Here is a 14,710-nt window from a genome sequence, read left to right on the forward strand (position 1 = left end):
TATATCACTTCTCTGTCAAAAACTTCATTTGTGCTGTGTTCCCTTGTACAAGTGGGGTCAAAATGCACGCAAATGGATTCCGGATCTCAAGCTTTGCAGCCTCAGCAGTTAGGGCCTGGTTGGCCAGCAGAGTTGTGTTCTCTTCCTCATCTTCAAAGGGCCTAACAGCACAGTGTTTTCACCAGGGATACCCCCATGTTGGGTGGAAAGGTAGATTCTGCAGTTCTGTGTTCCCCAAGTACACGAGGGCCCAATTCAGAGCAGGACTACAGCCTTTAGAGAAAGGGACTTAGGCCTTTTCCCCTGTGTCATTTTCTTTACTTGAAATGGCCCCGATGGGGAGCACTGCTTTCTCCGTTGTGGGAACATAACAGGTAGCTATCAGTACCTATGCAACCCCCAGCAGGACGAATACCACCCCACCCAGGACCATTTCTGGTTAGGAAGGTGTACAGGCTCACCCAAGTGTGGTCAGTTGGTTTTGTTGTAGAAGTTTGAAAATGTGACTGACTTGCCCAGAACAAGGTCTCTTGCCAACTTCTGGGTAGGAAGTGAGGCAATGGAGCCATCCCTGCATAGCCTGTGAGGGGAAGAGACATGGCATAAATGGCTACCTCTTACAAGGAGCCTTTTCTGTTTTTGGTCTCGCTTACTGCTTTTTTTAAGTCAGTTTGGGCGCCACATTGCCAGCTGGTACTGACTGGTGTGCCTTGATCTGATGGGATAGCTGACCTGATGGATCTGATAAGTAGCTGCCTCCAGTGTCAGTTCCTCACAGCTGTAATTCTGACAAGGGGTAGTGAGTAAACCACTGATTTGTGCTCTCTGGAGATACCTGCTGCTATTCTGTTCTTCCCTGCTTCTTAGCTGTAATGAGCCACTGCTTCGCCCTAGGGATTCTTGCACATCTGCAATCCTTAAGGAATGTAAGGAATTATCACCCTTCAAAAAGATCGTCTGTAGAGATGCAGTAAGGTTTTTGGTTTTGTTCTACTTCCAGTGACTTATCCTCACCCACCATTTCCAGTGGAGCCTTTTCCACATGCCTTGTGCAAGCTTCTTAATGTGCAAGTCTTGAATTGAAGTGGTGCAGTATATGAACAAGGTCCTGCGGTCTGGAAGACATCCAGCAGCTCTGATGGTCATCTTGGGCAAAGTGAAGGGGACCAGGTCACCATACAAAGAAATATTCCAGAAGGCAGAACCATTGTAATGAACATCACCTTTGAGACACTGATCTCTGTTCATGATTCCTCAAGGAAGAAACTGCAGGAAACAGTGTCTGAAATAGGCCTTAAGAGATCTGTTTCAGGTTTTCCCAAACTAGAAGTTTTATCCTTGGTTTTTTTCCACTTCCTGTGTAAATACTCTAACCACAAAATTCTTTCTTGACCTTGACTTGAGGTCTTTTGGTAATTCTTCACTAAGTTGTCCTTCCACGGGGCTGTCAGAATTGTACCATTTAAGCTTCTGTGGCACCCTGGCAGAATTTAATGTTTGACAGCAGCAGAGCCTTGGCATGGAAATGAGACTCCCCCTTGCTGTGTGAAACCATTTTTCCTGTCTGCTCCCCACCCTCCTCTTGCTGTTTTCTGGCAAGCCCTTTCAGGGAACTTAAATCTGCTGGATCCAGTGGTGTGATCTAAACTCACTGGTATAGGAACGAAGTTGTCTTGGACATGGAGTTTGTTTGTTTCCTGGTGCCTGTCTTACAGAGTAACGAAAATAATTGTTGGGGAAGCCACCCACTAGATTGGGCCGGTATTTAAATGTGTTCTTGAGGCTCTCCCAGCCTTCCCATAGAAAGGATTTTTGGCCCATTGGGAAGAGCATCTAATGCAACAAGAATCTCCTGTTTTTCCATTTAATTATTTTAGGATATAGGAGAAAGAATATAACAGTTTAGTCTCGCTTTAGTAATTCCTCCCACTCTAGTCATGCTCATCTCTACAGTGTTGAGTGCAGTTCGGAAAGGGGCACATGGTGCAAGCTAGACTGGGTTCAGTGTTCCTTAGTGTTCCAGACGTTTGACCACAGATGTGCTGCAGACGTTTGACCACAGATGTATGGTAGGAAGGTGCATCCCCCAACATGGTTTAAAATAACTTTTCTGTATTCAGATAGTCAGTATGCCCTGTTTCTATAAATGCTGTTTTGACAAGTATGTCCTTGCTACTCCTGATACTTCTGCATTTGGGCACACAGACAACTGATGTGTGCTGCATTTCAAGTACATCACTCTATTTATGGCAACACTTTTTTTTTTGCCATGGATCATTATGGTATGTTTCACACCACTCTGCTCATCAAAGTCTGGAGTTTCCCTGCAGGCCAAGGAGTCTTCCTCTGACTTGAGCGGCTCTTATTCTGGAAGAGTGTAAGTTGAGGGATGGCTCCTTAGGCTGGAGGAGGGCTTCAACTTCTGAGCAAAGTAGTGACATATATGCAAATATTGCCATTGCCCAAGTAGAAACATCTCATCCAACATATCAAAGACACCCTAGTAATTTAGCATGTCTTTGGAACAAATGTCATGGTTCTGTATATATAAATTCTTTTGATAGATAGATAGATATAGATAGATTCACTTCATTTTTATTAACAGCATACATGCTGTGTAAGACAAATCACACCTTGCACAAATTTGACAGAGGATATGCTGATTTTTTGATATTGCTCAGAAACTGATCTGTAGTACAAGATGTAGAATGAGAATAAAAATTATGTCTCTATGTGCATGTCAAGTATTCCTTACTACTTAAATGTTAATTCTGGATGGCTAGCCATCTTAGTCTGTAGTGGCAGTGTAGTAAGTGGCACTAGCCTGACAACATTTATTCCAGCATAAACATTTACGAGTCAGAACTTTTAAAAAAAGTCTTTTATTAGTAAATACATCAACTATTACATAACAACCATACTAGTTATCATGAAGAACTATAAAAACTGCTAACATCTGTTCCGGTTGTTGGCGGCACGCTAGACAGACGCATCTCCTGGACCTCCCGGGGAAGCAGTCTGTGCACGGCAGGAAGGAGGGGGAGCGCTGGCCCGTTACCCCCCCAGGGAGCCTGGCGGAAGGCTCCTAGTCAGGGGACTTATGAGGAGTCGCCTCTTCGCCTACGCGTTGTGGGTGAATTGAGGCGCTCCTCCGTCCCAATGGTCCTTCCTGCGCAGTGCCCGAATGGGACCTAGTGACGCTGACCGGGGCAAGCGTAGGAGATCGAGTGGGCGAAACGACGCAAAGCGAGGTCAGAAGACCAGACATGAACGTGAGTCGGACTGAGCGATTAAAGAGAAAAAGAAAGCTCCCTACCCCATGTTGAAAAACTTCGAGTAAAGCGGGCGGGGGAGGGACGCTTCCTAACCGCATGAACTTTTGAGTGAATTGAGGGGGGGGGAGCGGAAGAAAAAGCATGTATAACTGTTAAGAAATACTTACCAAGGCGAGTTCAGGCGTTTGAGCGCATATTCAGAGACTTTCAAAATATTTTTCAAAGTAAACAATTGAGAAAGATGGTGGGGAAGAGGACGGAGAAAGAGAAACAAAAGTGAAACTAACGGAGAGCCCTAAACCGGAAGGAACCATCGAGCTGGCAAAGACTTTGGCAGAATCCATGCGCCCTCTACTGGACCAAATGAGTAACCTCAAGGATCAGATGTCGAAAATGACTCAGTGCATCACTACGCAGCAGACGCAGATAACTGAGACACTTAAAATGAAAAGGCTGAAAAGGTGAAAGTTCAAAAGCTGGAAAAGAAGCAAGTTTCTACGGAAGAGCAACTGCTACAACTACAAATGGAAAAGGCTAATATGATTCTTTGCTTTCAGGGCTTGCCAGAGACAAAGGGAGAGAATCTTAAGGAACTAATGAGTGAAGTATTGGCCCCAGTAACAGATATGAAGGCGGAACTCTTCTTAAACAAAATGGATGTGGTCTATAAGTCATATTCAGGATATATAAATAAAAATAATCTGCCTGGGGAAATTGTGGTAAGATTCTCGAAGAGGCATGTGAGGGATACAATCCTAAAAGCAGTATCTGGAGCACCAATGAAAATGGGGGAGAATACCATCAGAACATTAAAAGATATTCCATTTGAAATAAGACAAAGGAGAAGGAAATGTAAAGAATTAATTCTTTTTCTACAGATAAATGCAATTGGATATAGATGGTTAACTCCAGAAGACATAACCTTCAAAATCAAGGATAAAAAAGAAAAGATTGACTCTGTCCAGAAAGCACGGGAATTTTTAAGAGTCCAGATGGGAGGGTCAGGGAAAGAAGAAGAAAAAGGGGAGCCCCCTCCCCCCTCCGTGCCACCTACGGCTGCTCCCTCAACACCAAGTGTTGAGCCAAGGTTTCTGGCTGGCTCTCGCGCTCTCTCCTCCTCCTTCCGTGGTGGCGCTGCTGGCAGCTCCTCACTGGGTCAGAGCGGGCGCGAGGAGCGGAGCCGGGGAGACAAAGGAGGCTGGATGGCGGGCAAGGGGGGGCCACACAGAGGCTGGGAGGGGAGGAGGGGGGGCGCGGTGGGCGCTCGGCCTGCGCAGGGGCTTGGGGGGTGGCAAACGTGAGGCGGCTCCACGGGGCTCGGTCACTGGGCCATGAGGGTGTCGCACTCCGGGCTGCAGGGAGAGGGGAGGGGGGCTCCCTAGGCACCTTGCAGACAATACAGCCGGGTCCCACCTGCCCTGGCGGCCAGTCGCCGAGAGAGGTGGAGAGAGGGCGGTGCCAGGGCTGTCCTTGCTGTTGGTGGCGGCGCTCTCCTCCCCCCTTGGTTGCAACCGGGGCTGCCTTAAGAGTCCCAGCAATTGAAAATTTAATTAACTTTGATTGGCTGGTGGGTCCCCTCCGGCCCCCTCCCCAAAAACTTCTTAGCTACAGGGCTGCGGATACTAGATTGGACTCTGAAATAAGGTAGCTCCTTACATCAGGGCTGAGATGGGATTGCATTCTTTTCCCCCTGGATTCAGAACTACTCAACAGAAGCAGCCTTTTGACTTTCACTGAAGAAAACTGTAAACTAGGGATGGGCAGAAGCTGGGAATCAGTAGACAGGTGTGGACCCAGGATCCCATGAATGCAGAAGGAAGGAAAGTTTGCCACCTGTAGGTAGATACACCAATGCCTGACCCCCCCCCCCCCCGATATCTCCGTGTCCAAGATTAAAAAAAAATACAAATGATGTTTCTTCCCATTATTGTGCAGGAGAACGTCCCAGTGGGATGTGGAAGGCTTTTGGCTGTGTTCTTCCATTCTCTCCACTATCCTAAAAAGGTAAAGGTTCCCTTGCTCGAAAGCCAGTTGAGTCCGACTCTAGGGTTGCGGTGCTCATCTCCGTTTCAAAGCCGAAGAGCCAGCGCTGTCCGAAGACGTTTCCGTGGTCATGTGGCCGGCATGACTAAACACCAAGGCGCACGGAACGCTGTTACCTTCCCACCGAAGTGGTACCTATTTATCTACTTGCAATTTCTTGCTTTCGAACTGCTAGGTTGACAGGAGCTGGAACTAGAGATGGGAGCTCACTCCGTCATGCGGCACACTCGGGTCTCGAACTGCTGAACTACTGACCTTCCACAGCCTGCATTCAGCGTCTTAACCACTTGAGCCACCGCACTATCCTAGGCAGTGCCAAAATCAGCCCTTTGTTGTGCCTCCTCTTAAGGACACACCTGCTTACAAATATAAGTTGAAGTCACAACTGGCTCTAATGTCTCAGCATATATGTAGAGGCAGTGAGCAAACACATAACCAGCATTCTGTCTGTCTATTGGGACTTGTGCTTTCCTGACATAGTTTAGGTACATGAAAGGGCCTGAAGAAGACAAGTGTTAGAAAAGCTGGTACTGGCACAAAGAGGCTAGGCTCACACTTGGAAAACATTCCATCCCAACTTGACGCAATTTAATTAAATATGTTAATGTTTTACACAGCAGGATTCTTTGGCACAGGTTGGGGTAAAACCCTAGACTATTAAATAAGTTCACCTCTCTGTGGGCTACAGTTTGGATGTGTGTGTGCTGGAATAACCTGGACTCTTTCTCTAAGGAAAGACATCCAAGGAGAGCTCACTTATGGGGGTTGGGAACCCAGAAAGGGTTTCTAAAGTAAGCCTTCTGTGAATTTGGTTGCTGAGCTTGCTGTTTGGAAAGAAAACTTAGAACCAGTTCTCATTATCTGCACATTAAGGATCCCCAAATAGTTTTTTAAGGGTTTTTTTTTCCCATCCTGTTCAGGGGATTAAAAGTTAACCTGGTTGTAAGCAGTGGCAGCTATGTTGATCCTTAACCTAATTGCAAGGCCTCTCTGAGCCAAGTTCACAACAGTCCCTTTGGCACTGAATTAACGTAACGTCTTGTGTTCCACTCTTCTCACTGGCATTAGCCAGATGTAGAGCCATCATAAGTCTATTCTGTTTGCTGGAAGTTCTAGTTCTGATTAAGTTTTATTAACCTTCATCCTGCATGACCTGGTGAAATGAGACATGAAGGGAAAGCGACACCAGAAGCCACTTCATATAGCTGCAGTGTGTTGAAATGGCTGGTCACGGTGGAACTTGAGCCTGCCACCATGCTAGCAGGGATAGCTGCTGGTTGTGTTATCTGACTCACAAGTTACATATTTTGGCTACTCCTTGGGTGGAGAAAATCATTTTGCAAACCATCCTTTAGGTTTTCTCTGTAAAAAAATATGCTACTATTCTGGTGCTTCTTTAGAGAGAGTGGGCTGGCGTATTCTGGAGGTTCCATAAGATTGCAACCTAGATAGTTTTTACTCTTTCTTCCAAATTGCTTCTTTAATATCTGTCTGCAGCATTTGGTTCTTCTCTCAGTGGAGAGAAACTGCTTTGCTCAGATTGGCCATGTGTCTTTGGTAGAATGTACCTTCGACGTCTTCATGATTGATAGCTGACATGGAATTACAGAGTTGGTCTTGAGTAACAGCAGGGATTAGAAGGGAAATAGAACCCTGCTCAGTTTAGGCATGATGCTACTTGATCCCAGGGGAGAAAAAAATCACAGAGTAGTTGCATAATGGGTAGCACCACAGCTATCAACAAGCTCTTTAAGGTAACGTTTACTTGAGGCTATACAGAATTTCATAGCTGCCATGGCTGGCTGTACTCTTATTGATTTATCTGATGGATGCTTTAAGAAGTGATCTCATTCTATGAAACGTGGATTCTTTATATATCTTTTGAGTTTAGGCAAAGCCTGTTTCTAGCCTACATACTGACTACAGAGCCACTGGTGTGATGTAAGAAATATCTGGAAAATTCAACCTTGGATGAAGCAGCAGTAGTTGGGTAGTGACATGGGGTTGTATCTCAAACCTATAGCAGTTTTTGCATGAAAGGTGAGGTACAAATACTTTTAACTGGGTCCTATTTCCTCTTACATCCTGACTGTCACCAAGAGAAATGGTGCATATATTAATGTTATAGATTGAGAGTTCTTCCAGCAGTTCCTTGTTTCTGGGCAAAAGATTCAAGTTTGCCTAGTACTAGGTATCTAGCACATTGCCATTAATAACTTCATTTTGAACTTTATGTGTTTTGGGGAAGCTCGCAGTCCATTTTGGAGCCCTTGCGTTGAGTCTTTTCTGTGATCTAGGATAGCACAGTTTTTCCTTGGCTAGGGAACTGAAGACACCACAAGTATTCCTACTGATTCAGGACCCCAGATATTGCAAAATCACCCCGTGCTCAATGGGTAACTACCTCACATGTGCTTTATTTGCTCTTATTTTTCGCTGGTGTCACTCCGATCTTCTTCCATATGAGACCTTGAGCCCCTTTCACAAGCAGTTGAGTCAACATGACCAATCATTTGTGAGCCAGAAATAATAGCTCATGCTTCGTACAAGGTAGATGCCTGTATCAGCAGCTTTTCTGGGTATTTGCTGAGAGTCTTGGGGCAGGGGCTTCTGTTCTTGCTTATTTGAACCTTGAACTGCAAAAAAGCTTCAAATGCCAACAGAACTCAGCTTTCCACCCTAAATTAGACCAAAGAGGCAGCCTGCATGGCAGGAAAATGGTGTGGTCTGGTGGCTTGCGTGTTGGCCTAGGATCTGTGTGACCTGGGTATGAATCCCCACTATGCTGTGGGAGCTTGCTGGGTGACCTTGGGCTGTCACACACTGTTGGCCTAACCCATCTCAACAGAGATGTTGTGAAGATAAAAATGGAGGAGAAGAGAAATGTGTAAGCTGCTTTGAGTCTCCTTTGGAAAGAAGAGCAGTGTATACATGAAATGAAATAAATAGTGGATTTCTGTTTAGATAGTTGCAGTTTGGAATATTGATGATCTGGATGCATAAGGAAATGCTATTGCAAATGCAGAACTTTGTCCTAATTTGGGTCTTCTCTGCTTCTGAACCTAGTTCTGAGGAGGCATTAAATCCTGTGTAGTTGGGATGTGATTGAAAACAGTTCCTGAAAGCTCTAGTAGACTTAAGAGACTCTCTAACCATCAGTTCTTCACAGATTAATTAGTAAAGTCCAAATCAGTGTGTATCACAAGCAAGAGATAAAGCATGCAGCAAAAAGAAGAGTCAGTAGATAAACGTGGAATTCCAAACCATGCTGCAACACACACAGCTTATTTACTTCATGGTATTTTTTGTTTTGCAGGCTAACATTGGGCAAATGGACACCCCTAAAGAACTCTGGAGAATGATAATAGGGAACATGGCTCTGATACAGGTAAGTTTGCAGACGCTAACACTGCCTTTGGAGAGTGGGGGGAATTTATGAGGAGGCTGAAACCTTGGTTGTGTCTTATTTAGCTACTTTGGGATTCGTCACCACTCTGTGGCTATCAGTCCCAAAGAATGCTGAGCAGCCTATTGCTACAACCTAAGAAGTTCTTTCTCTCTCTTATTTACTAAAAAGCGAGTCATGGCCCATCACTAATGGCAGGCAAGAGGGAAAGGGCTGAATTGACACCAGCAGCAGAGGTGATGAGGCCACAAGCCCTTGGCCAGAGTTATGGCTTCCTTCTGACTGGGATCAGGAGCATAACTTTTGTTTTTGGTCTCCTCCGTTAATATCTGGCTGTTTTTTTTTCTAGGTTCAGGCAACAGTGGTAGGTTTTCTGGCGTCAATTGCTGCAGTGGTATTTGGCTGGATCCCAGATGGACACTTCAGCATTGGCCATGCCATCCTTCTCTGTGCCAGTAGTGTGGCTACAGCCTTCATAGCTTCCCTCGTGTTGGGTAAGAAGGCAATTCTTTGAAGGTGGGCAGGGAGAGGGGAAAGTGTTCAGTACCTGCACTGCTTTTGCAACAAGGCTAAACTGCCTCTTTCTGGTCCTCTAGGCATGATAATGATTGGCGTAATCATCGGCTCTAGGAAGATGGGCATTAACCCTGACAATGTGGCTACACCTATTGCTGCGAGTCTGGGTGATCTCATCACTTTAGCTTTGCTTTCTGGGATCAGCTGGGGCCTCTACATAGAACTAGGTAAGATAAAGGAGGTTGCATATGGCCCTCTTTTTTATGTTGCATATTTTAGATGCCATAAGGAAGTAACTACAAATTACCTTGGAATCCTAACCCATCCCCCCATCTAGTTCTTAAGGTGCATTTGATGCTGCACTAGTCCAGTACAGAGATACTGCTGACTTTCTGCAATGCATGGTTTGCAAACCAGGAGCTCACTGTGGATGCATGCTCCCTCTTCTAGAGCAAACTTTCCTCTCTTCCGTTGTCAGCCCCAAATCACATATGCACTGTAAAGCACAGAAGCTTTGAAGTGTGATTGCGAACTGCTCTTTATGTGGGGCCATCTGATTCAGAAACCTGGTATTACTGTGTTTAAAGCTGCTGTTCTGTTTGTCACACATCAGAAATTTGCTGCTTACACATCTAGAACTGCCTCCCTGTGTTTCACATGTCCAGCCCAAAGTGCTTTCAGTGGCACTTACAATTTTGGCCTTACTCATGGACTAGGGAACTACAAACGCATCATGGGGACATCCAGTAGTAAGCTTCCAGTGCTTGCTCTGCTGATTCTCTTAACCATCACTGTGTTAATTGTTAATTCCTTAGTGCTCATAGAGCATTTTAGTGGAGAGTCAAACTAAGCACCAGCCAAAGGTCAGCTTGCACTTAAAACAATAACCTATCTACAAACTCCACAACTGATAGCTGGAAATTATCTCTCTGCCATGTGGACTGCTGGAGATCAGCTAGGACTGAAACTGCCTGTGTATATTGCAGGGAGTGGCTTTGTTGTTGAACTCCTAGCATTGAGCTGTGCTTGAGAGCTGCTTAAATACTATGTGAATCAGAGCCCTGTCAGGTTAACACAGGACAGGGGGTACTTTGCTGCCTGCTTCTGTGGGGTGGGGTGGGATCTGATGCCTGCTCATTGCCCTGCAGTGGTTGTTCTCTGACCTCCTGTTTCTTTCCACTCAGAGGATAAAGCCTATGTGAATCCTCTGGTGTTTGCTTTCTTTGTTGCTCTGCTGCCCCTTTGGATCATCATCGCCAAGAGGAATCCAGCTACCCGGGAGGTTTTGTACTCTGGCTGGGAGCCAGTCATCATTGCTATGGCTATTAGCAGGTAGGAAGGCTGCAGGTGGCTGTTGCAGAGAAGGATGCCTGTAGGCTTCTGTTCAAAATCTTACCAGAAGGTGGTTAAAAATGAGTGGGGGAAACAACATAGGAGAAGTGGGTAAACCATTCCAAGGCTGAGGTTGAAGTAGTTCTCTTGATCAGGATAAATAGCCTTATAAACATGTTCTTTGAAATCCACATCTATTTAATCTCTGTATTCGGTGAAAAGACATGCTTCTCCCTGTGGTGATAGTTATGTATTGTTACTGGGGTACTTACCAGCCCCAGATGAAATGTGCCCTGGGCAGATGCGTAGGGAACCCCTTCCTTAGCCAAGCAGTCTGGCAGCCAAAAATAAGACAAGCAGCAACAATCTATTGGGCAGCTGCAAGCAAAACTGCTGAATCAAAAATATTGTTTTTCCCAAATCGCATATGGCACCAAAGACAATTGCTTGAAAGAAGGATGGCATGTAGAATGCATACTAGTTGGGCAAGGTTTAGATTGGCCACTGGTGCTTCTGCCGCATCCGTCATTCACACGGATCAGGTTCTGGGCCCCATGAAATCTGTCTCCTACAATGGCCTCTTCACAAGCAGTTCCTGCAGCTCTGTCATCTTTAGGATTAGAATCCTCTCTACTGGAGATGCAGTCTGAAGATCTTCTGTCAATATTTGCACACATTGATGTAGCAGAACCTCAGGAGTAGAACTGGAGCTACAGAGACTGGGGGATGAGAGGGCAGGACTCAGTCCTAAAACTTGAAGAAGGTTTAAGCACCAGGATCTCTTCTTCAAGCCCATCAGTGCAAAATTCTGGGTTTTCAGAAGTACTCCCGGAACTTGTACTCATCTCCAAGTGCAGATATACCATCTCAGATTTTAACAAGCTCAGACTGCTCATCAGAAGTCCCTTGGAATAGAATGCAGTCCAGTGAGCAGACTGAGGAAGGGTGGATCCTGGCCAATCCAGTTCAATTGGATTTTGTCCAGTTCAAAATCCAGTTCAATTAAATTTTGTAATCTCTGCTCTTCATTTGCCTTTTCAAGGGGTGGACTGCAAATGGTTGATCCTCCATGAGTGAAAAGCCCTTTGTACATGGGGAGGGGGAGTGTTTTGAATGAAAAAACCTGCATGAATTACCAACCTGCATTTAGTGCTGCCCTGAAAACAAATTCTGTTTAGTAGTTACAGTTAAAGCAATGACTATTTGTGGATGCCTTTAAAGCATTTAAGGGCCTATTCTCTCTTCAGGTCTTTTTTCTTAAATATATATATATATTATTATTTTTTTTGCAGTGTTGGAGGTTTAATCTTGGGTAAAACTGTGTCGGATCCAAATTTTGCAGGGATGGCAGTCTTCACACCTGTTATCAATGGTGAGTTCTTTGTGTTGGCAGTATCTACAAATGGCAGAGTCCAATTAAATCTTGTATAGCTCTGCTACCATATGTGATAGGGGAATGGGAGCTGCCACGTATGTGATCCTTGGGGAAAGAACTGAGCTCGCACAGAGACAGCAGCTTCTGTGGACTTACTATACCTAGTGTCTTCTGCTTTCTGCAGGTGTTGGTGGCAATCTTGTTGCTGTCCAGGCTAGCCGCATCTCCACTTACCTCCACATGAGTGGGATGCCTGGAGAGGCCTCAGAGATGGCTCCCCGCAAGTGTCCAAGCCCTTGCAGTACTTTCTTCAGTTCAGGTAACCTTAAAATGTATAGCAGTGGTCAGACTAGCCTGTGTTCTTTGAACTTCCTCCCTTTCCTACTTTATTTTGTGTTGCAGTGTCTAAAGAGGTTGGGATGGAGCTGCTGCGTAGAATAGGAGGTTAACTGCGTAGAATAGGAGGTTAACTTGGTTATGCAAGCCAGAGTGCTTGGACATCTGCAAATGCTAGTACTGTAGCAAATCAATCCAAATGCTTCTCTGCCTGCTGTCTCATTTGCCTTAGCCCTTTAGACATGGGGGAGGGGTAAATAAGGAGTATAGCACTACTTGAATTACTATTATTAAGGAATTCATTAACAGCTCTGCGTATTTTCAAATTTTCCATTGCTAGATCTTCTGCTAGCTTCTATAGTAATGCAGGAGGTTGGGTCTAGATCAGTCCATAAATCTCTGCTAACACAGTATTAGATTTCTGGGCTCTGCATTACAGCCTCCCTAAAGTGTGGTCTGACCTAGAATTCATATGCCTGTGCGTATATAGTGCAGCCAAGAATAAGCCTTGTAATGCAGAATCAAGTACCTTTTGCGGAGTCTTGATCTTTTTTTATAACCATCTTGAGAGTTGGGAAGTTGACATAAAATTTGTTTAGAATTTATAGCCCTCATGGAGGTGAGGAAAAATCCTAAATACAGACAGTTCCTTTAAAGAAGTAAGTCTGGATGGGTTCCCTTATTAGCATTTCTCTATGATACAGGTTGGTACCCTTCAGGGACTTTTGCCTGCGAGTTTTGATCTTTCTATAATCCCTGATAAACCAAACTAACTTCATATCTAGTCCAGGAATAAAATGCAGTTGTGCAATTGAAAAAAATTACACTGTAAGAGTTCAATACATTTTCTTTCCTGTTTCGCGGGACTTCAGATTTGTTGCTAGCATCTACAATCACATGCATTTCTGTCCAATTGACCAGAACTGAGGCTGAAATAATGAAGGAGGGCAGCTTCCTTTTGGAACTTCTGTAGCGAGGCTGCGACTTGAACCCGCGATGATGCGTCTTCTCCCCCTCTCTCCCGCCTCCCCAGTGTTTCGACCTGGGCTTCCACCTTTCCTTGGGCAAAGTGCTGAAGACGTACTTGGCAGCGGAGTCCCGGGCCCAGGCCTCCTGGCAGCAGGGCCTCTGCACCATCGAAGGCACGGTGGACACGCTGGACCCTCTGGCGGATAAGTCACGCTTGATGGAGGCCAACCCCGCCGCATACTGCCCGCCGCTGTGCTTTGACTACCAGCCCCACGAAGGGGACGAGGTAAGAGGCGGCGCGTTCTTGGCTCTTTGGCGAACCTGTCCCTTATCACACGCTGAATACACAGGGAGCCGCCTTATTCTGGGTCAGACCCTCCGGCTGTCGTTTTCGGTATTGTCTACTCTGACTGGCAGCCGCGATGTGAATTCCCAGTCTGCTCGGGTGCTCTTTCTTCTTGTGGTTCCTGGCCACTTGATTTTCCTTTACACCATCAGTTCCATGCGGGGTGGCCACACAACACTCACCTTGATCTTTATAGTTTTCTACATGACAGCAGCACTTCTCCAGGTAAGCCTTGGCTCTGGTTGCCTGGCATGTATTGCCAGTGATCAACATGTGACTTGGATGTGGCTTGGCGAGTAGGTGCAGATTATCTATTGATTATGGAAAGCTGACCATCTCTTACAGTTAAGGGAGTGTAGGCTTACCAAATCTCACAAAATCGCGGTGGGGGATCCGCATGTCTTCGCAGAATCTGTGCTGCGGGGACGGCGAGATGCGTTGCACCGCTGTCACCAGGACATGACGCTACGTGTCGCTCTGGCAACGGGGCTGTTTGGAGCCCCGTTGCCAGAGCAACGCATAGCGTCACATCCTGGCGACAGCGGATGCAATGCGTCTCGCCGTCCCCATAGCACAAATTCTGTGAAGACATATAATCCCCCGCCGTGACTTGGCAACCCTAAGGGAGTGATGCTTTCTTTGAAAATAACCCTGAAATGAGCTTAGTAAGCCTTTCCTGGGCAGCCTCTTTGAACTGGCAGAGCTGGATATTGTTTTAGTACAGTGGCTTTTAGTGCAAGGGACCATTAATCTGGATTGTTTGTGGGCTAGCATGTGTTCTTCCATAGGAAAGGATGCTTGGAAGGTTTCTGAATTAAAATCCACTCCTTCTGCATTCCAGTATAGCATTTGAGAGCAGTAACATCCAGGGTGAAGGAGGTGGCAGAAGCATTACTACGTGGCAGTTAAGTGTGGTGTTAAACTGGCACATGATGTGAGTTCTTGATATAATTTTTCATGAACTTTGGTCACTTCCACTTTAAAACATGGTAGCACTGCTAAATTGGTAGAAAACATAAATAAAACGATAGTCCCTCATCAGTCTTAATATAGTACTATTAAAAAAATCCTGGCAAATTGAGTTCTACTAAAAATTAACTCCCAAGTAAAAG

General features: G+C 45.5%; 1 protein-coding gene across 1 annotated transcript in view; it reads left to right on the forward strand.

The window, feature by feature from the left end:
- Positions 1-14,710, forward strand: part of SLC41A1 (solute carrier family 41 (magnesium transporter), member 1) — a 44,170-nt gene that overhangs the window by 15,832 nt on the left and 13,628 nt on the right. Inside the window, exons 4-10 of the mRNA XM_015417022.1 lie at positions 8,635-8,706; positions 9,074-9,218; positions 9,321-9,467; positions 10,425-10,572; positions 11,865-11,944; positions 12,132-12,266; positions 13,675-13,823. Coding sequence (XP_015272508.1) covers positions 8,635-8,706; positions 9,074-9,218; positions 9,321-9,467; positions 10,425-10,572; positions 11,865-11,944; positions 12,132-12,266; positions 13,675-13,823 — 876 coding nt within the window. The remainder of the gene's footprint in view (positions 1-8,634; positions 8,707-9,073; positions 9,219-9,320; positions 9,468-10,424; positions 10,573-11,864; positions 11,945-12,131; positions 12,267-13,674; positions 13,824-14,710) is intronic.

The sequence above is a fragment of the Gekko japonicus genome, unplaced genomic scaffold, assembly GCF_001447785.1.
Source record: "Gekko japonicus isolate JY-2015 unplaced genomic scaffold, Gekko_japonicus_V1.1 scaffold522, whole genome shotgun sequence".
Lineage (NCBI taxonomy): Eukaryota > Metazoa > Chordata > Lepidosauria > Squamata > Gekkonidae > Gekko > Gekko japonicus.